We start from the raw sequence: 25,333 nt of genomic DNA on the forward strand, positions 1-25,333 counted from the left end.
TTCTGTGGATTAAGAGAAACCATTAGAAGATTAATTTAGCTTCCTAACCAGTGCCTCATAAGGGTTGAGCATATTCCAGAACAGATAAAGGGAGTTACTGCAGCTCAGGTGTGCAGGAAAAAGCAGCAGCTACTCTATTCAAGATCACAGACTGTAAACCCTGGAATAAATCCCTACAACGTTGCTTTCAAAGATGACTGCTAAGAGAAATTACTTGGAAGACTCTGGATTACTGAAATGAATTTATAGATTGCCAAGAAAAAGGAGCATGAAAAACCACGGAGAGAAACAAAACACTAAATCTGATACAATCAAGTCAGTATGGGTATGTGACCAGCAAGAAGGAAGATACTGGTCGTTGTAATACTCTTAAGTAACTTATCGACTTTAAATAGAAATTATTAGTAATCAGAGGTCTGATATATACAGTTTTACATGTAATTATAGTATTATTATGGACATTTAATTCAAGAACACAGAAAATGTACTAGCAAACATACTATGAAGCATAAAAGCAAAGCTCAGGATTAAAACTTACTCTTGCTTTTCATACCTAAAATACCATAGAATAATGCAGTTCTTTTGTGTTACCACTCTTCACTATTCTCTGAAGTAATAATAATTAAATTTTTATAACAGACTGCTTACCACAGCTGTAACACTACAAACACCTCACCATACTTTATGTGGCTACAAAAAACACAAATCCAAGCTATCAACCTTCTAGCAGCCTCTATCTTCAACACAGATGCCTGAAAGACAGCAGCATTACCTTAAACAAAGCCACACTTTAATCTGGTAAGAAACAGTGCAGTTTGAACCAGGATGACATAAAACATTTATATCTAATAATACAGCTTTTCCACACTTATAATCAGTTTGTCATCAATAAAACCATCCCCCTTTTTACCTTGGGAGTTGGGAATGAAGAAGGGAAGCTGTAGTTGAGGTCACTGATACAGGCACTGCCATGCAGAGCTATCATTGAAGCCTCGAAGACGTCACTCTCTACAGAACACTGAGATTCAAATGTGGGCTCATCCGCTAGATCTGCCTCGCCAGAGTCCACCTAATAACAAAAGCAATTCAATCAGCCAGGCTGTTACCTTCACAGCACATAAGCCCCAAACACATGCACCTCAGTTGCTACTGACTGACACTTCCCTTTTCTTTCCGTCCCCCCCCACCACCATGTTTTACATTGATTTTATATTAGCACAGAACAGTAAGAAACGTTTCTGCTTCCAGTTACAATTTATGTTACTACATCTTCAGAGGTTGCAAAGACTATCTGAAGTAAAGTGAGAGTTTCAAGTGGAATGAGTTGCAGGGCTGAGGCAGGCTGATGCCTGTTAATAGAAGTATGAAGTGCTGGGACAATTCTGCTATACTCCTCGGCATGAAAATTTTGGTTTGATTAGGGCTTTTTTTTTTCTTTTTTACTTAATTTTCTCTAACAAGAATTAGCACTGAAAAAGTAATGAGCTTCACTTAGTGCTAGCTATCAGGAATGTTACCTCCATACAACTTCATGGGTTTGATTGTTTTTAAAAGAGTACAACAAATGATCTTCTGGAAACTGCAGTGCTTTCCAATACATTTAAAAGAAACATTTATTACATGATTTTTTAAGATTTCAAAAATATTTTACATTTGACAACAGGATTAATAAGGACAATTCTCCCATCTTACATGAGAAAATTATAAAAGAGTTCCAGACATGGACATGGGGAGTATTTTTTGCCTGTTTTGTAAATGGAATACAATTTATTTTGAGACTACTCATATACTTTCAATACTAGAATAAAATTAAGTCCTAAAAGACTTCATTTATGATGCTTCACATAGTAGATTTTGATTATAATTTCATCTTACTTAGCAGAACTCAAGAAGGCAGCATATGCTTAAAAAAATTACCAGTGAGTTCAGAGCCAAGACCATACCCTAAACCTGTATGATGTGCACCCATCTGCAGAGATGGGATCTAAGTGCCGGGTTTCTGTGGTTAATCATACTATGAATTCATTATGCCAGATTCACAACAGAAGCAGCAACAATCTGGAGTGATTCTGTGATTTTGAATTCTTTTTGTAGTACAAATGACCTATTTTTTATTGTCTCAACCTTGAAGATTAAACAGATAATTCAAACCGCTTCTTTGGTGTAACTTACTCTCGGCTATCTAGAAAGTGCAAACTAGTGTTAACAAAGCTATGCCCTAAAAAAAGGATTGCGAAAAACAGGGACAGACTTGTAAAATATGAGTGCAGATTTACCTATGAAATACAGTATCTTATAAGCGCACTCTGCAAACACATCTTCAACCGGCTGACCGCACATTCAATTTCGTATTTTGCACATTTAATTAGACAGAGCTGACAATTTAAGCATATTATTCTCTGCCACATATTTTCATTGTTCTTTGACAATTTAAATTTTTTTGTATGAATCATAGCTAGAAGTCAAATTTCTAAATACTTAAATTTTAATATGATCTTTTCAACACATCTTTAATTAAAGGATGTTTATAATATCTAACCTGGCTTCTTCATACTTCTCAACGAATAGAATAAGGTAAATCCTATTATCTAACTACTATAGCAAGGTAGTTGATAACAAACTGCAGAAGAAAGAACAGGCAGTCATGTTTAAAAGTAAGTTACTAAAATCAGCTTGGCATTTGCAAATGTGAAAAAAACCCAAACATACTGGAATCAGTAATTCAGAGATTTTTTGCCTTGGAAGAATTCCTTTCAGGTTTTTGTTTAATTTTGTTCTTTTTTCTAGTGAATTAGGTTCTGATGTTTAGTAGAAACTGCTTCCCTACTCATGACCCCAGAAAATGAAGATGACACACTAGAATATATTTATATTGGGGTTTTTTGGTTTGGGTTTTTTTGTTTGATTGTTATTGCTGTTTGTTTGTTTTTGTAGAGTCCCATTTCCTTTGTATTTTTTATCTGAGTTCTTGCCGGTAACTTCTGGGCTATGTAAGGCACTGAATGCTCAGGTAAGCCGCATTATGTGTAGAAGTGAACACTTTCGACCCCGCAAATCTCATAATCACTGATTGATGCTGAAGTCTAAAGAATACTACCAGGAGGAAGCATTGGCAGCTTTTGAAGACAGACAGCATTCCTTTTAAAACCAGCTTGCATGCAAAAAGAGAGTTCTAAAAACTTTTTAAGGTAGAGAAGTAATGTGTCGCGATATATAGACAGATTTATTTACAAAATAAGTACATGAATATTTCTCTACACGAGATGAGATTTTCAAAGGGATACTCAGTGCATGCAAAGAGAAGTGGGTAGCCATTCACTTTTGAAAATCTCAGAAAAATACTTCCTTTTTTCCCAGCAACTATAACATCATAGGCCAGATTCACAGCACATGCAAATAGCCAAAATCTCCAGGTGCCAGTTTCTACCATGTGAAGACCCATCGCAACTATGGTGGATGAGTACTGCAGTGACAGTAAACACTAAAAAATAAGCATGAACAGTGACAAAGCAACCCCTTTCATTACAAAATGCAAAGACTTAGGAAATCTTCGGTAAGTTGGGCCACTAACCAGAGCCAGCTCAGCATGGAAGAGGGCTGCATCAGCTGGCCCCTCCTCCTCAAGTGACTGTGAAGTGTAGAAAAAGCAATCTTCCTTAGCAGAGACATAGCCCTCCTCTGGTGAAAGCTGCAGAAAGAATGAAGCTCTGAGTTGGATGAGTGGCCAGGACACAGGGCGTGCAGAGCACGTTACGTGTCGGGGTTTAGAGAGGCAAACGAATTCCAAATGCAGCAAAGAGTTCATTTCAATCACAGTCACAGTGTTGGGCAGGTAAAAAGACAATTTTTTTTTTAATTACCTGAACTGATTCAGCTTCACATTTCATTTTTTTCATCTCCAAGTAACAAAAAAGGCCTATTCAGCTAAACCAGGGCCCAAAGCTTAGTCTGAATTAATTTTCAATTTCTGCTCTTATTAAACATATACTAAAAGTGCTGTTCAGAGTTGCCGTCACAGAAAGAGCCTAACAGCAGAGGCCTTTACAACCTTGCTAGCACAAAGTAATCTTGTTAGGAGGCAGGAAGACTGCATCCACTGTCTGTGTTTTTAGATTGTATCCGCCAGGTGAAGAGCCTCAAGAGGACAAAACATCGTTCCGACTAACAACCAGTAGCCTTTCCCAACATAATTTCATGCTAGATGTGTTTGTCTAGTACTACAAAGAAGCCAGTGACTATCCACAATGTTTAATTAGTTGTCAGGCATAATACATGAAATACTGAAGTGTAAATACTGAATGTTTACAAAATACTAGGAAGAGCAACGAAAGCCTCATGCATTTTCTCTTTTAGAGTGACATCTTCTTAAGTATGAAAATGTCAGTTTGTAAGACATTTTAGTGTGTAACAGAGTCTCCACTACAAAAAAATGAATTTAACAAAGAAAGTTTAAAAAGTTCCCTCTTATTAAACATCAGCCATTCCCACCCACTTGCTCCACATGGATCCACTAGGAAGGAAATTTGATATCTGCATCCACAAAGATTACAATTTCATGAAAAGCAAAAATGAACCCCAAAGACTGCATTTGGGCTCATAGTGAAAAGTATCTTCTTTGTATGTATAAACTGATGCTGTTCTACTGATTTGGATTTAACACACCAGAGACACTAGTCCATTAGCATCCTTACTGTAAAACAGTATCTCAGTAACCCTAGGTCTCCTTCAATTTCATTCTTCTAATTGCTACAGACCACCTTCTAAATCAAGCCTGAAATTATTTATGGCTGTACTAAAATAACCAGTCTGAGATATACAAACTGAAGACTACTCACCATTCTTTAAAGTGCACAGTCTAAAAACAAAGACTGTGTATGTACAATACCTTGCAAAGCAAAGGCACGGGCAAATTCCAGGCAAATCACAAAAAACTGACATCACCACCTCATACATTCAGAGATTCCTGTAAAGTGTACAAAAGTATGCCTGGCAGCCCTGAAAGATTGTGCTGGTTGCAAGATGCTTCGCTGTTTTCTCAGCTGCAAGACAGGTATGCCAGGTCCTGCAATCACTACACCAGTCATACACTATACAGGCCACTCCTACATGCAAGGAGATACAGGACAGTTTAAAAACATTTTCTGGATGTTTCAAGTCACCCAGCAGCACCCCAATGCAAACAAAGTGTATGCAGAAGTCACGATCATCAAGTACCAGCTTAAATGACATGAAAAGTACCCATCAAACTCCCAAATCCTTACAGGCAGTGGTTTGGCAACTCCTATTTTAACTGTTCCTGCTGGGGCTCCTTTCAGTGCTTGTACTGCTTCCTCCAGGCTGCCATTCTCCAGGTTGATATCGTTGACAAACATAAGCCGATCCCCAGGAAGAAGTCTGCCATCTTGCTCAGCCACTCCCCCAGGAACTAAGGAGCGAATCACAATTACGGTGTTTGCTGGATTAACAGGATCCTAAATAAATAAAAGGAAGAAAAATATTTCATTTTATTTACTCTTTTATGTTTTGAGAGGCTAATTTTTATGCAGAGTTTGGTTACTAAAAAAGTTGGAGCTCTGCCCCAGCAGAATTCTCATCAGGATCATACCCTCCTGTCCACACTGCCCATATATTTAGACTTCCACCTATTTTTAATTTTTAAATGTGAAAGTTATTACTCCTTTCTAGGTGATGTCCCATCACGTATCTTCAGATTAAAATACTGCTAAATTGCAGAGTGCTGTTCTTACTGTAATGAGTAATTACACACCAGAAATTCAAATACTTCCTACTGCGATGACAACATTGCAGACTTCATCCTCCCTTACACTCCGTGGTTTAAGAATACAGCTGGGCAGTGCAGCCTGGGGCAAAGTTAACATGTGCACTTCTGGTGGAACAAAGGGCTTATTTTCAACAACTCTCTTGTATTTCATGGCACCAGATCTTGCTTAGCTGAGAAAGCACTTTTTAAGAGGCAAGTCCTTGTTCATGCCTAACTAAACACTCCCACTTTATGGGAGATAGGAACATACCAATACAGCACTCTAATCAACAAGACACAATGAAATGCTGTTTGCTTTTAAAAAAGAAAACTGAGTAGAAGTCCCCATCCCTCAAAACATTGATTTTTATAAAAATTATAGCATCAAATACTACCAAATACAAAACCAGGAACATATGACTCTGTTATAACAATTATCATAGAGGCACACATTTGCCTGATTCTTTATAGAACTGCATTCCCAAGGAACATTATTACATGTTCACATTTCCAACAAAAGGAAATTCATTTGCACAGAAAAAAGCCAATAAATGTAATAATGTATGAGCTTGACTGATAGCAAAAGGAACAGAAAAGCAAACATCTACAAACTGGCATGCAACTGTAACAACTTTCTATGCCAAGATGTGCATCTGGAAAGCTGAACAATGTCAAGGCAGCACCTAAAACCACAGGACTTGGAGACTGATGAAGGAGAGATGTTGAGGAAAGGAGAGAGGGAAGGACACTAAGACCCTAATACTCCATGGCAGTTAACACAGTAAAAAGAGCCATAAAACACATCACAAGTGGAAATATTACTGGCATTGCCAGAGAAAGAACTTAAGCCTGAACACTGATGTCTTCCTCACTATTTTAACAAGTATTTACACTGTCACTTTAAATGACACTGCACAACACATTTTTTGAAAAAAATCACATCTTTAGTGTATGCTATAGTCTTTCCTGGGTACAAGAAATTATGTAGACTTTCCCACAGGTTTACCACTATATAAAACATGAGGAATGTATTAGTAGAAATATAATTGTTCTTAACTTTAGTCACCTTTCATTGAAAATTAAATACAAAGATAAATCTCACTATAAACTTATTGTCCACAGTCTTAGACAAAAGCAGAAACTTCAGTGGCAAAATGAAACATTCTAACCACATCTCAAAGGAGACAGCATAGGACAAATCACAAACATAACATTAAAAAAATGTAATTTTCAGAAAGCTGACTACAGCTATAATGTAATGAAACTCACATTTGCAAAACATATGAAACAATTTAAGGTATTTCCCGTAACTTTTTAGTATTACTACCCATAAAAAAAATAAAGTAACTAACCACACAAGCAACCACCATTTGTGTCAATGCTTCAGAAAAGGCTGAAGCAAAAACATGGTGCTGACATGGACTCCAAATACTCAGGCTTGGCCATGGTGTTTCACTGCAGAGCATCATGAGCAACACATTAAAAAGTAATTACCATTTCATAAAACATATATTTGACTATGCCTTCACCCTTCAGATTATTAAACTACACTGCTCCTCATCTGTACCAGTGTGCAAATGCAAAATACTACTACTAATTTCCACATGGAAGTAACCTCCAGAACAAATGCATAAATTCTTAGGGACAAGATCCAGCAGAGGCTTGGGAGGAGACTGGGTCCTGCAGCACCATCAAAGAGCTGGGCAAAAGCCTATGCTGATCACAGGGAGAAATTACTTGACTTTGAACAGATTAAAAATTACCCACTGTGACAAGTGGAAACAGGAAGAACATTTATTCTGGGATCTCTATCAGGCGCAGGCAGGAGACAGGCAATGAGCTGTTCATCAGGACACACCAAGAATCACAACTTGAGATACTGAGGAATTTTGAAGTCTAACACAAAGTGAATGGGGGTTAGGGCACATCCTGGACAGACAGCAGCTAAGCAAGCCATTTCAGAATTGCAGTTCTGGATTTTAGTAAATCCTGCTTTAAGAACCTAAGTCCTTTATTGGATCCTGCCCTAAGCACCTAACTGCAGGTGCAAAACACATGGCTAAATGCCTGAATATTCTGATCACATCATTCATTGCCCCAGAGGCACTGGCAGATGAGCTCTCTGAAGTCTTTAGTATATTATGGATCACCTGTTTTTCTGGATCAATATCACCATTACCCTTAGAACCTGTAACCTTACTACAGTAAGAGGAATAAGTAATATACCGACCAGCAGTGACATCCATTTAGCTTTACTGTATTGCTTAGATTCCATTAACACTTAACCTTAAAATACATGCTTAGATCATATTGTGAGATACAAACAATACAAAGTATTTTGTCCTCAAGAGCGCAGAAGTTACCTGGTAGTCCAGTATGCTAAATCCCAGTCCCACACTCCCTTTCTCCAGTTCAATACGCTGCACTTCTGTTTCCCACATCGCCAAAGATGAGCTTTGCACTTCTTCCATACTCTGACCTTCATCAGCTATTTCCAAAGCTGTTCCTTCTGTGTCTGAGGAGCCAATGAATCCAAGATCTACATGAGCCTGAGAAAAAAACAGTGAATGTTCATCAATAAAATGTAAATATTTGTGAATGTGAAGAGATAAAACTCTGTTCAGAAAGAACAACATAAAAACTATGTGATGTCTAAACACAGAGAAAGTGTAAGCACTCAGCAAAGTTAACAAAGAAACCTGATAAACCCAGCACTGAATTCACATATGCTTGTAACAAAATAACTATGTTGCAAGTATATGAAAGTAGTCACTGGAAAAAATACTTACAAAATGGAATTTCTGTCAAACTCAAACCTTCAGAAAACTTCATGAGTAAATGTATTTCAAATGTACAGCAAACACCTGTTATTAGACAGTATATCTAAAAATATGCCATGATCTGAACATAATAGCACTGACAAGACTCAGACCGTTTAAAAAAGGAGAACAGACCCAGACACTCTTCCCTTGGTTTCACAGGAAAGCTTAGTAACAACAAGCTGAACTGGATGCCTCACCCAGAAGTCAAACTGTGTGTCTTTTCATACAAATGCTATTGCTTTGTACAGCAGACCATTGGCACGTGTTTAGTACATCAAGTTGCCCAGAGTTTTGCACTTATGAGTGAAAGAAGTGTGTCTGTCAGTGACCACATATGCACTTCTGCACAACACAAACCCAGAAGGCAAAGTATAAACCAGATTAAATTTCTTCAGATTCTAAAGAACACACGGTTCAGCTTACCATACTCCCACGGCCCACCTGCAAAACATAAGTTAAGGCCTTGGGAAGAGAGACCTGCATCACAGAATATTTCTGCACATGACCTACCAGGATTGACGTCTCTGATTGGCCTTAAGTATGGCTGATGAACATGATTTGCCTTTTTCTACTTACCTAGTTCCAAGTCCTAAAATATTACATCATATCTCTAATCTTGTACAATAACTTTGCACGGTTTGGTCAAAGAAACAGTCATTTTCTAAGTGACTTTCTAAAAGACAAAATACCTTTTCTGTGAGCTGCACCTCAGATAGACTTAGACTCTCCAGAACTTCTGGGTGAGTGATGGGGGGAGCTACCGGACGACAGCACACCATTGTCACTTTAATAGGCAGTTCTTTCAAGATATTGACCACATCCTTGTGGTTTTCTCCAAGCAAAGAGATCTCATTCACCTTAATAAATAAAAGAAACACAGTGCTTAAAAATACAATGCACAAAAATCGGTTAAAAAGAAAAAAAATCCCAAACCACTAAACACCTGATTAAAAAACAAACAAAAAAACCCACAAACCAAAAAAAAAAAAAAAAAAAAAAAAAAAAATCAAACCTGACACATTAATGGACATTGCCAACCCTTAATTTCTACTAAATTTTGTGCTGAGAATCAACACATACTTAAGTTTGAACTGAATGGATAGTCTCACAAATTGATTGCACACCACCCTACGAACACTACATACTCTGTCACTTCATGTTTCTTGCATTCACGTGGACCAAATTCACATTTTAATTCTAAGAAAACTATTTAGAAAAGTAAAGAGCTACTTAGTCTCTTCACTGTGTAAGGTGTTCCTATTGAATCAATGCTTTTGCTAGGTATTCTTTTCTGGTGATTTTGAACCATATTTAAAAAATCAGGTGTCATGGGAGAAATGCATGTAAGCATACGCATTCACATAAATTCACATATGAAGTGACTGCTCAAGCCCTTCTGGTTACACCTGGTATGTAGTTAAATATGATACATTCCCAAAGTCATAACCTGTGAGAAACAAGTCACTGCTGAAAAATCTTATTGAATGCAGACTAAGATAAGACAGCATTTTTCCTTACTTCCAGCAGCTCATCTCCACTGAACAGCTTGCCACTTCGTCCAACTGGACCCTCTGGTAAGATGGATCTGATGAAATGATGTCCCACTGTAGCTTCAAGGCTTATCCCTAACCCACTGCTTTCACTAAATTTGTTAACTACAGCCACCTAAAGTAAGATAAAGAAATTATTACTTTAGACACATTTACAGCTGTACCTGTTACCTTCCATTTAAATTTAAATACAATGAGGTGAATATTCCAGAAATGAGAAACCAGAAATACTGTCAGGTCTAATGTAGACTGTTAAACTGTTACTAGCCTAGGTTTTTCAACAATACCTGCAGCATAAAAGAAAAAAAAATGAAATTTTAACTTCCCAATAAGAAAAGTATTGAGAGGGAAAACAAAATACCAGGTAAAAACTAAAATCCGCAGGTAATATTCAGTGAAAGTTATACTATCACAAAATAGCAGACTATTCTGGAAAGGAAACTACTGTCACAGATTCACTAATTTTTACCCAGAAACCACAACAGAGCAAAACACTGTTTGGAGTAATACAATTATGTTGCCCCATGCACATGGACAGAAAACCAGCATCAAAGACTCTGTTTTACCTTCCTTTATGTGGTGCTTCAGACTCTTACATAAGAAGAAGGAAAGTCCCTTAAGCACAGAAACTGAAACAGAGCCAAGTCCAGTATGATCTGTGCCAGATAAGGAAGAGGGTCTGCAATGCATTTGTGTAAAAATGTGACAAATCCTTGTATCAGGGGTCGGTCAGATAAAAACTGAAACTTTGATCCCACACCACCTCAGCATAAACAAGTGTGAACAGTGTATGACAAAAATATAACTAATAATACATACTTTGACAGAGATCACAGCTTTGGCACAGAATTTTGAACTAAGTCCTAAACTCAGATACTGCTTTTCAACTGTATCTACAGGAAACCTCCTATGCATTATTTAGATCATTACATCAAACAGTTCATTCAGTATGCAGAATGGGTAGGCATTTCAAGCACTAGCTTCAAATTCTGGCTAACAAAGGGAGCTTTGAAGTTCACCTTAAATATTATTTTTTTTCCTCTAATACACATTTATCCTCTTGAAGCTAGGAAATCTGTGCAACGATACTCATAGGCAATACAATCAATACAGAAGAAGATATACCTATGTTCAAAATTTATAATTAAAATCATCTCAACAGATTAAGGAGCTTATGTATGATTTTTATAAATAGTGGAAAAAAATCAGTACAAAGACACCTGCATCTGTATGTTAGCAACATCATAGGTAGACAGATAAAATGGTATTTAGTAAGAGTAATCAAAATTTACCTACCACTATTTCATAATTTGAACCCATAATCCTCTGCCACTTTGCCTTCGTAGCTGCTTCTTCCGTAGGAGTTAGCTGGAAATCTAAAAGTTATGTCTGAGATTACTGTGACAAAAAATAAAATAAGCTATTTATTCCTACAACTGATAAAATATATGAACTATGCAAGACTACATAATCATTCCCATTATGCCAGAACTCTCCTAAATATAACTAAAAACTTGACATGTTTTGTCTCACCAGGATTGGGTTTACCAGAGGAAAAAACTTGCAAAATAGTATTGGATCCTGCCCCTGTAAAACTAACTTGACAGACGTGAAGTTCAGACAAAAACTTTGGTGTGAATAGCTGGGAAGAAAGAACACACACTTAAAACAGCCTCAGGGTTGAGTGAATTTAATGCAACTTTATGAGATAATGGACACAAAGCAAATGAAGAAGTCACATGCCCCAGGCATTTGTTAAACCAGACTGTATGTGGGCTGATCACAGATCAATTAAGGGGGATGGATGAAATACTCACCTATGTGATACTGCATACAGATCCTGCATTTTACAGTGTCCAAGGAAAGTTTTCGAACAAAATCTGGAAGTTTTGTACTTTCAAGACTATGAGCACAACTGTAACAGATTTTTTGAAACCACGGACCCTAGAGGGCAGTGAGATATCTCAAGTCCTAGCTCTTTTTTTTTTTTTTTTGTTACATTCACAGATATGCACACATAAATTGAGAAATAATTCTAATAGCTAAAGAGCAGAAATGAAATTGGAAGGCAATGAGGGGAAAAAAGGAATGATGCTGTGAAAAATACAACAGGCTAGGCAGAAAACTGCAGCAGCTCTTAGCTTGATTGAAAGTTTATCTGCAGGGTGAAAAAAACAGAGGAATGCTTTCCTCCTGCTCATTTTCCCCTCACTGACACTGTTTAGACTCTACGGCAGGAAACAATAAAAAGCAGTATTAAGACAGAATAGTCAGCAAACATGGCAGACTTAACAGGATCCTACATATTCAAGATCCATGGTTTGTACTGTGCCTACACTAAGTATCAAACTCTTCAGATCTGAATGCTTGTCACAGGCAAAGACTAGAATCTTCATTATAAGATCAAGTTTTCAACTCTCACTGACTTTTAGTGAGAATTTTAAGTGACTGACAGCTTCAGACAGTGTTTTTAACCTAGTCATTGCTCAGGAACATTACTAAAACATTACTAAAAATAGAGGCAGGTGTTGTGTGGCCTTCAAATATGATAATACTTTCCCCAAAGCAGAGACCTTGCAGTATTTGAAGGAAAGGTGTTAAGAAGAAATTCTTCAGCTATCCAGGATAATGGAAAGCATGAGTTATGAAAAGATAAATATTACAGAACTCATATGGGTGATGCTTTTCCGCTGCCTTCTAGCTCAGGAAGTAACATAATGCTAGAAAACCATGAAGTGCTGTCTCAATCTGGAAAGCATATAATCACATTGGGACTTCTGAAATGCAGCACAGTGACCTAACAGCTCAAGAGGGAAAGCAAAATACCCATTAGGAAGTAAGAATTTCCACAAAGAGTAAGGAAAACATCAGAGCAAAGCAGAGCATCAGAACTGACTTCATTTCAAACATTATCAGATAACACAGATTGAAATGAATAAAAGCTCAGGAATTTTTGAAAAGGAAGCTGACGAGAAGAGGTAGAAGTCCTGGGACTATAGCCGGGAAGCTGCAGTCAGCTAGAAAGGTAAGGCATGTTGTGGAATGAGGAGGGGGAAAAGTTTAATACACAACTAGATTAAAAAGAGTAGAAATACAAAACTAGACTAAAAAGAGGGCTGAGCATATAGCAAAGGCAGACTGCTTCATGTGACATCTTTGACACGTAATTAGTTTCAGAGACATACAGTAGTCAATGATGTTACAGCACTGAATAGCACATGCTTACATGTATGGAATCACAGAATCACAGAAGCATTTTGGTTGGAAGAGATCTGCAAGATCCTCGAGTCCAACCATCAACCTAACACTGGCACTAAACCATGTCCCCAAGAACTTCATCTATATGTCTTTTAAACACCTCCAGGGATGGTGACTCAACCACTTCCCTGGGCAGCCTGTTCCAGTGCTTGACAACCCTTTCCATGAATAATTTCTCCTAATATCCAACCTATGAATACTTTCAGTTTCTAGCTGTACCTCAGCTACATAGGACAGAAGAGATAGAAAGGCACACAGAACACCTGATCTTTGTATAAGCACCACCACGCACATTTTCAGAGAATAAAATATTAAACGTTGTGAACCTGTTTCCAGTTGTTTCATGTCCTCTCCAATCTTTACCACAGTGGCACTGCATGGCAGTGATGGGGATCCCTGTTCTGTTTCACTGTTATCTGGAAAAAGAAGAAGTCTTTTCAGCTACTTCATGTCTTTAAACACTCATCAAGCTCACAGGCATGCCTCAGGGCACTGAGTCTCTATTAACTGGACCTATATTTAGCAAATGAAATCTGGCATGATGGGGCTGGAAGAAATGCCATATTTAAAGACATTTTGTCTTCTGTTAAAGTTTTGCCTTCTCCAGTGAATTTTTCAATGAAATAAGAAGGGGAAAAAAAAAAAAAAAAGAAAAAAGCACAGCTATCAGTAGCTGAAACTCTATGACTGAAAGAAAAGTTACTGGAAAGCATCTACATATAATGTTCTTTAGCACTCTTGTATTATCTTTTGGTTTTCTTCCTCTTTTTCCCTTTGTGCAATTCAGGAAGCTGACACCAAAAAAAAAAAAATGCTACAGACTTGGAGACTGGCATACCTGATGGACTTTTCACTTGTAGAAAGACTCTCCTACGACAGAGTTCTGTTAGGTATGTTGCTGGCTGTCAGCTCTCTTGTACATCTCTAGGCTGAATAAACTTGTGCTAGAGGTTGGAATGAGAGGGTGCCATACAGACATCATACTACTGGGTCTTTCAAAATCTTGTGAAAGGTGAGGATTATGTCTCAGTCTACAAACTGTGATATACTTCTGCTGATATCAACCTGTAACACAAGTAGCTAAAAAAAAATTGGTTTGTGCATCCAGCCTCTATGCAGATACTCTATCCAAACACACTGACTTTCAGGATCTGGCACATATCCTTCAAGATTTGCACAGTCTAAATTTAAGTTTCACTAATCTCACCTCATCAGCAGCAAAATGAATATTGGTCATTGGCTTCTGAACTTTGTACACCTATACAGTTAATGCCCTATCACACTATTAATAATCTCTAGATATAGGCTACTCCTCTCATACCTCAAGTTTGTGAAATTGACATGGAAGAGTGAAAGGAACTGAGACTTGCTTTTGCTCATTGTGGATGGTATCTCTTTGCTTGTTCTTGAATGCAGCTTTCACCCTTGAGCACAAATAAAACATTCACTGCCTTCTTACCATTTGAAGATTTGCGGGATCAAAGTCTTTAAGCAATTCAGCCAGAAGTGCAAAGTAGTGCAGAGCTTTCAACACTCACTTTGAAAATGCAGCAAATAATACCACTGTGTCTAAAAGATTAATCTAACCATAGTAGACCCAATTCTCCCCTCATGTACAGCAGCCCTCCCATCACTAATAGCTACACAGGTTGAATCCGGCCCATTTTATTTCCAGTTTGCAATTGAGAAGAAAAATGTTTCAAGCCAACTTTAAAGCAAAGCCAGTTTTAATTACCTTTGGCTGCGCTACTATCCATTGTTTGGAACAGTAAGTCCTTTTCAACAGCAGCATTGAAGTCCTCCTGGGGATGAATATGATTTTCCTGCTTAAGCCCTCTTCTGATCAAAGTGAGCCGAACCGTTTGTCCCGTGTGCCGCAAAACATCAACTGCTTGCTGGTTAGTAAAACCCTGAAGATTTGTTCCATCCACCTGCAGGATAAAGCAGCTTTTCAGCTCACAAGACATCACCCAGAAAAAAAAAAAAAATGTTCAGCACAAAATAATATGGCAAACTCTCAGCTTCTGTTAGCCTGAGCACAAAGAGATGGAAGCACAAGAACAAAAACCTGGCCAACTTAATGACATTAGATGCACTAAGCACTTTCACCAGCATATGTACCCCACAGAGATGTAACAACCAGTACCACAGCAAAGTCAGGAGTAGCGCTTTGGGTGCCCACCACAGTAGGGCCAGGCAGATCTGCTCTGTGAGGTGGGAGAAGACACAGCATGTGCTGCGCAGGGCATGCTGTGCAGCCTGTCTGCCTGACCTCCCACCATCCCCGCCTCAGAGGAGAAAGTACTGGGTGAATAAACCAACACAGACATGGCCAGGGGCGCTGAGGAGGGGAGGGTGAGGAGAGACACATCTGTCCACTGTGGTAGGAAGAACTACAGAGCACAGTCATTCTGAGGCCAAGTAACATCAGACACAGAGAAGTCTAGTACTGAACACCATGAAGTCAAATTTCCCAATCGAACGCTGTCCCAGGCAGCAAGATGTTATCTCTGGGTCCATCGTTTTAAATTTTAAAGAACAAGATTTTGGCTTCTTTTGTTTGAAGCTACTCCATTATCTCATTAACTCACGATTTTTTTTCTGAAACCCAAGACTTCGGCACTGCTCAGTTTCATCCCATTGTCCCCAATACATGCCACTGCTAATTCCTCTTCTCCCTGAGAACTCCACATCACAGTATCACAGTATCACAGTATGTTTGGGATTGGAAGGGACCTCAAAAGATCATCTAGTCCAATCCCCCTGCTGGAGCAGTAACGCCTAGGTGAGGTCGCACAGGAACACGTCCAGGCGGGTTTTGAATGTCTCCAGAGAAGGAGACTCCACAACCTCCCTGGGCAGCCTGTTCCAGTGCTCTGTCACCCTCACTGAGAAGAAGTTTTTTCTCAAATTTAAGCGGAACCTCTTGTGTTCCAGCTTGATCCCATTACCCCTTGTCCTATCATTGTTTGCCACCGAGAAGAGCCTGGCTCCATCCTCATGGCACTCACCCTTTATATATTTATAAACATTAATAAGGTCCCTGCTTAGTCTCCTCTTCTCCAAACTAAAGAGACCCAGCTCCGTCAGCCTTTCTTCATAAGGGAGGTGCTCCACTCCCTTAAACATCTTCGTTGCCCTACACTGGACCCTCTCCAGCAGTTCCCTGTCCTTCTGGAACTGAGGGGCCCAGAACTGGACACAATATTCCAGATGGGGTCTCACCAGGGCAGAGTAGAGGGGAAGGAGAACCTCTCTTGATCTACTAACCACCCCCCTTGTAATACACCCCAGGATGCCATTGGCCTTCCTGGCCACAAGGGCACAGTGCTGGCTCATGGTCATCCTGTTGTTCACCAGGACCCCCAGGTATCTTTCCCCTACACTGCTCTCTAATATGTAATTTCCTAACCTATACTGGAACCTGGGGTTGTTCCTGCCCAGATGCAGGACTCTACACTTTCCCTTGTTAAATTTCATCAGGTTATTCCCCGCCCAACTCTCCAGCCTGTCCAGGTCCCGCTGGATGGCAGCACAGCCTTCTGGCGTGTCAGCCACTCCTCCCAGCTTAGTGTCATCAGCAAACTTGCTGATAGTACACTCTATTCCCTCGTCTAAATCGTTAATGAATATATTGAATAATATTGGCCCCAGTACTGACCCCTGAGGCACTCCACTAGATACTGGCCTCCAACTAGACTCCGCACCATTGACTACCACTCTCTGGCTTCTCTCCTTACGCCAGTTTGCAACCCACCTCATTATTGTCTAGACCACACCTCCTCAACTTAGCCGTGAGGATACTGTGGGAGACTGTGTCAAAGGCTTTACTGAAGTCAAGGTAGACCACATCCACCGCTCTGCCATCATCCATCCACCTTCTTACCTTCTCATAAAAGGCTATGAGGTTGGTCAAGCATGACTTACCCTTGGTAAAGCCATAATGACTGCCCCTAATAACCCTCTTATCCTTGATATGCCTTGAGATGGCACCAAGGATAAGCTGTTCCATTACTTCCCCAGGGACAGAGGTGAGGCTGACCGGTCTATAATTACCTGGGTCCTCCTTCTTGCCCTTTTTGAAGACTGGAGTGACATTTACTTTCCTCCAATCCTCGGGCACCTCCCCCCTTTCCCAAGACTTGGCAAAGATGATGGAGAGCAGTCCAGCAATGACTTCAGCCAGCTCCCTCAGCACCCGCGGATGCATCCCATCTGGACCCATGGATTTATAGATGTCCAGACTATTTAATTGCTCCCTAACCCAGTCCTCATCGACTTAAGCAAACTCCTCCATTGACCTGGCTTCATCCGGGATCTCAGGGGTACAGGGCTCCCCAGGACAGCCTCCAGCAGAGTAGACAGAGACAAAGAAGGCATTCAGTAATTCTGCCTTCTCTGTATCTTCTGCCACCAGGGCACCCACCCCATTCATCAGTGGGCCTACACTGCCTCTGGTATTAGTTTTATCTGCTATGTATTTGAAAAAGTTCTTTTTGCTGTCCTTGACCCCTCTCGCCAGCTGTAATTCTAAGGAGGCCTTGGCTATCCTAGCTGCCTTCCTACATCCTCTAACAGCAGCCTTATATTCTTCCCAAGTGGCCAGCCCCTGCTTCCATGACCTGTAAACTCTCCTCTTCTGTTTGAGCATACCCAACAGATCCCTATTCAACCACGCAGGCCTCCTGGCTCCCTTCCTTGACTTCCTTCGTGTGGGGATGCTCTGATCCTGAGCGTGGAAGAAGCAATCTCTGAATGCAACCCAGCTATCTTGGGCCCCTTTTCCTTCAAGGAGTCTTGCCCATGGGATTTCCCCCAGCAATTGCTTGAAAAGGCCAAAGTTAGCCCTGCTAAAGTCCAGGGTTGCAATTCTACTTGCTATTCTGTTCCTGCCACCCAAGATGCTGAACTCCACCATCTCGTGGTCACTGCAACCCAGGCAGCCCTCAACCTTTACTGCTTCGACCAGACCCTCCTTGTTAGTGAGGAGGAGATCCAGCAGTGCACCTCTCCTAGTCGGCTCCTCCACCATCTACATGAGGAAGTTATCATCAATGCACTGGAGGAATCTCCTGGACTGTGGCTGGCTGGCTGAATGGTCCTTCCAGCAAACATCAAGGAAGTTAAAATCCCCCACAACAACCAGGGCCTGTGACTGTGAGGCCACTCTCAACTGCCCATAGAAAGCCTCATCAACTTCCTCAGCCTGATCTGGTGGCCTGTAACAGACGCCCACAACAGTGTCACCCCTGCCAGCCTGCCCCTTGATCCTGACCCATACACTCTCAACTCGCTCGTCATCCACTCCTGGGCAGAATTTAGTACATTGTAGTTGCTCTCTCACATAGAGAGCAACTCCACCACCACGCCTGGCTGGCCTGTCTTTCCTGAAAAGGGCATAGCCATCCATGACCACATTCCAGTCATGTGAACTGTCCCACCATGTTTCCCTAATTGCCACCAGATCATAATCTCCCGACCGAACATAGGATTCTAACTCCTCCTGCTTATTCCCCATGCTGAGCGCATTTGTGTACAGGCATTTCAGGGAGCGAGCAGAGCACACCGATTTCTCCCTGGGGCATAGGAGGCCACCCGGTCCTCATCAGTTTTAGAATGCTGCCCCACTGGGACAAGCCCAGCTACAACCCCATCCCCCTTAGAGCCTAGTTTAAAGCTCTCCAAATGAGCCCAGCTAATTCCTGCCCCAGCATCCTTTTGCCCCTGCTAGATAAACCTTTCCCATGTGACACTGTCCAGACTGGTGACTTATAAAACCAACCATTGTCAAAAAATCCAAAGCCCTGCCTGTAGCACCAGTCTTGGAGCCAACCATTAAGAGACTGAATTTTCCTATTGCATCCCACATCGTCCCTTGAAGATGGAAGGAGTGAAGAGAAGATCACTTGAGCCCCTGAGTCTTTCACCATCCTTCCCAAGACCTTGAAATCGTTCTTCATTCCCCTCAAACTACGGGAAGCAGCTTCCTCCCCATCTGTCTGGAAGACCAGCAGCGGGTAGTAGTCTGTCGGGCGCACCAGTTTGGGGAGCTCTCTAGTGATATCCTTGATCCGGGCTCCAGGTAGACTACGAACTTCCCTAAGATGAGGGTCAACCCTGCATATTGGGCCCTCTGTTCCTTTCAGAAGGGAATTTCCTATTACAATCACCCTTCTTTCTTTCTTATCAGAGGCAGTCTTAAGTTGTGAAGTCAACCGCCTCTTCCTATGTGATCTTGTAGGCAGGCTTGGCACCACCTCCTCACCTACCTCTTCTTCAAGATCCAGGGCCTCAAACCTATTACGGAGGGGCACCTGGGGAGACAAAGCAGGCAGGGAGGGGGGCTGCCGGTGACGCCGAACCGGAATACACTTCCAACCCTCGTCGTCTTTTAGGTCCCCTACCTCTGCCCGACAGCAACAAGGGTGGGGCCGTCTCAGGACTTCCACCTCTGTCCAAGAGGGCAGGAGGTCCATCTCCTTTTGGGGGGTACCTCCCTGGGACCGTTCCGACTGGCACGTCAGGGTGTTACTCCACCAGTCGATCTCCCTTTCGTGCTCCCTGATGGTCCTCAGCGCCTCAACCTCCTCCCTAAGTTTCACAACCATGTCAAGCAGATCTTGCACCTGCTCACACCTCACACAGGTGGAGAGCTGGCCTCCCTCCCCTGGCAGCAGCAGGCTCTGGCACTCCCTGCAGCCGGAGACCTGAACAGCCACCGTTCAGGACAGAACCTCCTCAGTCTGCATAGCCACAGTCTGTTTCAGACAAGCTCTCCTCCTGGAGGCGACCATGGTCGTCAGCAGTCTGGGATGCTGGCAATAAGTTAGAGGGGCTGACAAGCGACAACTGCTCTCTGCACCCTGCTACACAAGCTACCACACCTGCTGCTGCGGCACAGTGTGGGTGGGACTCACCCACTACACAAGGTGGTTGCTCCTCCCTTGCACCTGGTGGGCAGCGACTAGTTGCTGCCCTCCCAAAGGATTTTTCAAGGCAAGGGGTGTGGTCACCGTCACCGCGGGAACGCCCCCCCATGTCAGCCGCTCTCTCGCAATGGCTGCCGGGGCTGCAGGGATCAGGACTCCACGGGAATCACGCTGTCCCTATACGTTTACCTCTGAGCTTCCTAATCTCGGCTGAACCTCGTGGTCGGCTGAACCCCGCCGGCTCTGGCTCTCGCTGGGCTGGCTCCCATCAGCTGACTTGACGTGATCCTGTCCTGTCTCTGTCTCACCCCTCAATGCCTTTAAATTCTAAAATACTTCTAACAATACTATATTCCTGACTCCTGTAGTTGTTTTGGTCTATCTATAAAACAGACATATTCCATTATTTTAATTTCTCCATCATGAAGTATTACTCCCTCCAGACCCTTGGTCATTTTGTTGCCCTTCTTTGAACTTCTTCTAACTCTGGGCTCTTCTAAATATAAAAAGTAATTAAAATTGAGCTGGGGTTATTTAATCTTTCCTCCATAATTAAACAAACCATATTTACAAAATTATTATTATTATCGTTTTGTCTGAGGTCACAAATCTCTTTCTCCTCCTGCATCCACAATAGAAGAAGAAACCAAATTTCGGAATAATCAATTTTAGGCATTTGTACTCACCATTTAAATCATTATAAAACCTATATATACTTCTATTTATAAATACACAGGCACATTTGTACTTGGGGAGAGACCGTAACTTTTCCTCAGTGCTGTCCTCACACAAATGCAAGGCCAGATCTACAACAGCCACGAAAACATGGTTCCTGCATTTATGACCTGACTTTTACCACACAACAGCTGACTCACAAAAATATTTTCGTCTTACTCTGACTATCTAAGGCTTTAACAACATACTTTTAAAAATAATTCTGGAAACAGGTACTTAATCAAACTTTGAAACTCTACCTTTCAAAGCTCCTACATATAACACAGAACTTCTTAAGAAACATGTTACACACAGATTGATAATCAGAAAGATAATGTGACTGAATACTCAGTCAAAAAAAGGACTCACCATTTCAATATCAGTCCTAAATGTTTCAAAAAAGTACTACACAAGCATACAACTTAAAGAAGCAGAGTTTTGCAGACAAGTGAGCTAATTTCTTTCTGTGTTTACTTACAACAATAATTTGATCTCCCACATGGATTCTGCCATCATGTTCAACAGCACTGCCTTTTGTAATGCTTTTCACAAAGATACCAGAGGGTTCTGGGATTAAAAAAAAATAAAATATAAAATTAAATTAACTAATTTATTAAGAAACAAATTATATAATGCAACAACCTCCAATTAATGCCACCAATCAAATGGAGAAAAAGAAAGAAAATACAATCCCAGGTAAGATAAGGAAAGAATCACCACAAAAATATAAGCTTCAAGTAAAACATGTATATTATTATTTTCCTAAAGGATGATTTTGATCAATGTAAGCTTGCATTGGACCAGATTTCATTTAAAATCCTACAATGCGAAATTCCAAATTCTTGCTGCAAAGAAGAAACATTCTGACATATTTTAATCTAAATGTTGAAATCAATACTGACAAAAAAGTACCCCGACTCTTGGCGAGATTTAAAACTACAGGACAAAAAATTCAGTTTGAGTACACTAAACTGGTAAATTCTGTATTTTCTATGTACTTAATAACTGTTTAAGGAAATGCAAGTTTGGATAACCAAATGCATAAAATTACAAGCCAACAGGACTACAACTTAGGTTTGAACAGGCTTTTAACTACAGTTGTCAGTATTTCAGCCAATTAAAAAAAAAAAAAAAGAAAAAAAATCCTAAACAGAACCATTTTAGACTGGCATAAGATCAGGTCTGAGGATCACCAGCCTGCAACATCGGTATCAGAAACTTTAACAGAGTCTACTTTCAACAAAAGCTCCAACAAGTGGGTTTTAACAGCTGTCAAGAAATCCCAGTGCCTTTGTAGACCTGAAATTCATGTTCTACTGGGCCTCAATATTACAAAAGTTAGCAGGAAGGAGGGTGAAATCTATGTTTTGTTCTAATTACTATATGCAGCTACAGATATATTTAAGTCATGACATTGGCAATTCTTTTCTGTTTTGTTTTTTTTTTGTTGTCGTTTTGTTTTTTGTTTTGTTCCCCCCCCCCAGGTTTTGTGAATAATTGAATGGCTAGTCCTACTAACTACCAAAAATTTTTATATCCTGTAACAGCTGGATGGTAACGTGACAAGTTGCTATTTGTCATTCATGAAAGATTCAGCTGCAGTTATTGTAATGCAGTATTTTATTACTGCTTCTCTGACAGCAAAGTTTTTCTTTAACTGTTAAGTCACAAAATTAAATGACATGCTCAATTAGTTCCTAAGCAGGAGTATTTTTAAATGCAGCACAGTAATTTAAAATCGAAGACTGAAGAAACTCCAACACTAAATAATTTAAAATATGCTATATGATCTACCACATGTTGTACAACTTAATTTGCCTTTTAAAGATTCAACTGGAAGCTGCTTAGAAGTAAGTTTTGAGTGGACTTACACAAACAGTGACCATCCTGTCCTATGGAACAGGTTGTTAAAATTTAGTGCAGCTTCTGAAAGCCAACAGATTATGAACTGCCAATAACATGTGACAAATCTATCCACACATTTTTCTAACAATATATACATGGGTAGAAGTCAAACCACCAACTCTTTGAGATGTTTTAGAACACATTCAACAATGATCCATTACTAGCAGTACTGCATTTGCCAAATCCCCCACAGGGAGACCTAACAGAGTTCTGGATTGTTTTTCTAAAAAACATAGTGGAAATTACAAAGTAAAATACAGAACTGTACATGAACACTGTTGCACTTCTCTATTTAAATTAACTGAATTACTGTCTGCAACAGCCCAGAGGTCAACAAATATTTATCGCATCCAGAAGTCACTAAGGAATTCTTGATCTGCCAGCAGTACTACACACATTGTTTAAAAAGTAATAACAATATCTTCAGAAAACTAATGCACTATCTTTCAAGAGCCTTTTAAAAAATGAAAATGTAATGTATTATAAAAATCCCAAGCAGTTCCAATTAAAATGCCTCAATCTATTTTAGAAGTGTTTTGTAAAAACATAAAAGCACAAGCGTTAGCCAAGAGTGAATTAAATAATGCTGAGGTGGGAATTTATAATAAAACTGATTGCTTCTAATCTGAATGTCCTTCTCATAAAAGGAAAAACAATTCCCTTTTATTTACGAACTTTAAAAAGATTTTAGATGATCAATGATTTTTTAGATATGCTGTATCAAAACTATAATCAAGACTTTGATGCACATACACCATAGCACACAACAGATTGTATACTAAACTACGGGAATCAATTACTACCTGATGTTTTGTCTCCAACGTAACCAGCAATAGTTATTCCTAATCCCTGGATGTTTTTAGTGAGTTCAACATTAAATTTCTCCCCATCTTCACTGCTGTCAACAGAAGCATCTGCCTAAAAAGAAAAGCATTATTAGAAAGGAACCTTTTTTCTTTAAAGATCCACCACATTCTTTGATGTCATAAACACATAACTTGTACACAAATGTAAAAAAATAAAGTACCAAATTTGCTTCTGCTATTATTTGGTATTCAGCAGAGAAACTATAGATATAGAATCATTCAGGTTGGAAGAGACCCTAAAGATCATGGAGTCCAACCACTAACCTAAATATGGCACTATACCATGTCCCCAGGAACCTCATCTATACAACTACACATCAACAAGAGCAGCAACAGATATTCCTTAGCTGCCACCCAAGATGAGAAGGCCAACCACCTCAAGGGTACATATGATTACAGTGGATCCTTCTGCACCCCTCATGAGAAACCCTCATGCTCAGAGTACCTCTCTGAAGTGTCTGTACACCAACATGTAGCATAGGGAATAAACAAGAATGAGAGATCGATGTGCAGTTGCAGGGCCGTGATCTCATTGCTATTACAGAGACATGAGATAGCTCACATGACTGGAATGTTGTTATGGAGGCCTATGTACTTTTTAGGAAAGATAGGCTAGCAAGGCAAGGTGGAAGAGTTGCTCTTTATGTGAGAGAGCAACTTGAATGAATCAAACTCTGCCTGAGGGGGATGAAGAATGAGTTGAGTCCTTGACTGCTAAGACAGGTTCTCCAGAATCCCAGACCCTGGAAGTAAGAGAGCAAGTCTGGCAACAGGAAGGCTTTCCCTTGCTCGAGAAGGATCAGTTTAGAGTTCACTTAGACAAACTGGACACCTACAGATCCACGGGCCCTGATGGGATGTACCCATGACTGCCAAGAGAGCTGGCAGATACTACTGCTAGGCAGCTCTCCGTCATTTTTGAAAGGTCGTGGAGAACAGGAGAGGTGCCTGAGGACTGGAAGAAAACCAGCATCACTCCAGTCTTCAGAAAGGGCAAGGAGGACCCAGGAGACTACAGGCCAGTCAGCCTCACCTCCATCCCTGGAAAGGTGATGGAACTACTTATTCCGGACATCATCTCCAAGCATGTGGAGGAAAATAAGGTTGTCAGGAGAAGTCAGCATGGATTCACTAAGGGGAAATCATGTTTGACAAACCTGACAGCCTTCTATGATGGTATGATGGGCTGGGTAGATGAGAGGAGAGCAGTGGATGTTGTCTACCTTGACTTTAGCAAGTTTCTGACACAGTCTCTCAAAACATTCTCATAGGTAAGCTCAGGAAGTGCAGGTTGGATGAGATGGATGGAGATCTGGCTGGATGGCAGAGCTCAGAGAGTTGTGATCAATGGTGCAGAGTCTGGTGGGAGGCCTGTAGTTAGTGGGGTTCCCCGGGGCTCAATTTAGGTCCGGTTCTGTTAAACCTTTTCATCAATGACCTGGATGAAGAGACTGAGTGCACTCTCAGCAAGTTTGCTGATGATACCAAACTGGGTGGAAGGGTTGACATGCCAGAAGGCTGTGCTGAC

General features: G+C 40.5%; 1 protein-coding gene across 38 annotated transcripts in view; it reads right to left on the bottom strand.

Annotated features, from left to right (window-relative positions):
- MPDZ (multiple PDZ domain crumbs cell polarity complex component) overlaps positions 1-25,333 on the bottom strand; it is a 102,629-nt gene that overhangs the window by 49,364 nt on the left and 27,932 nt on the right. For 23 of the 38 annotated variants that reach the window (XM_065046122.1, XM_065046114.1, XM_065046107.1 and 20 more), the window contains exons 9-19: positions 23,743-23,857; positions 21,513-21,601; positions 15,127-15,322; positions 13,718-13,807; positions 11,430-11,509; positions 10,102-10,248; positions 9,273-9,440; positions 8,125-8,310; positions 5,262-5,471; positions 3,572-3,688; positions 911-1,069 (exon numbers count right to left, since the gene is read on the bottom strand). In XM_065046122.1, coding sequence (XP_064902194.1) covers positions 911-1,069; positions 3,572-3,688; positions 5,262-5,471; positions 8,125-8,310; positions 9,273-9,440; positions 10,102-10,248; positions 11,430-11,509; positions 13,718-13,807; positions 15,127-15,322; positions 21,513-21,601; positions 23,743-23,857 — 1,557 coding nt within the window. The remainder of the gene's footprint in view (positions 1-910; positions 1,070-3,571; positions 3,689-5,261; positions 5,472-8,124; positions 8,311-9,272; positions 9,441-10,101; positions 10,249-11,429; positions 11,510-13,717; positions 13,808-15,126; positions 15,323-21,512; positions 21,602-23,742; positions 23,858-25,333) is intronic. The other 15 variants (XM_065046131.1, XM_065046126.1, XM_065046124.1 and 12 more) reach the window with 1 other exon arrangement.

This window comes from Columba livia, chromosome Z (genome assembly GCF_036013475.1).
Source record: "Columba livia isolate bColLiv1 breed racing homer chromosome Z, bColLiv1.pat.W.v2, whole genome shotgun sequence".
Lineage (NCBI taxonomy): Eukaryota > Metazoa > Chordata > Aves > Columbiformes > Columbidae > Columba > Columba livia.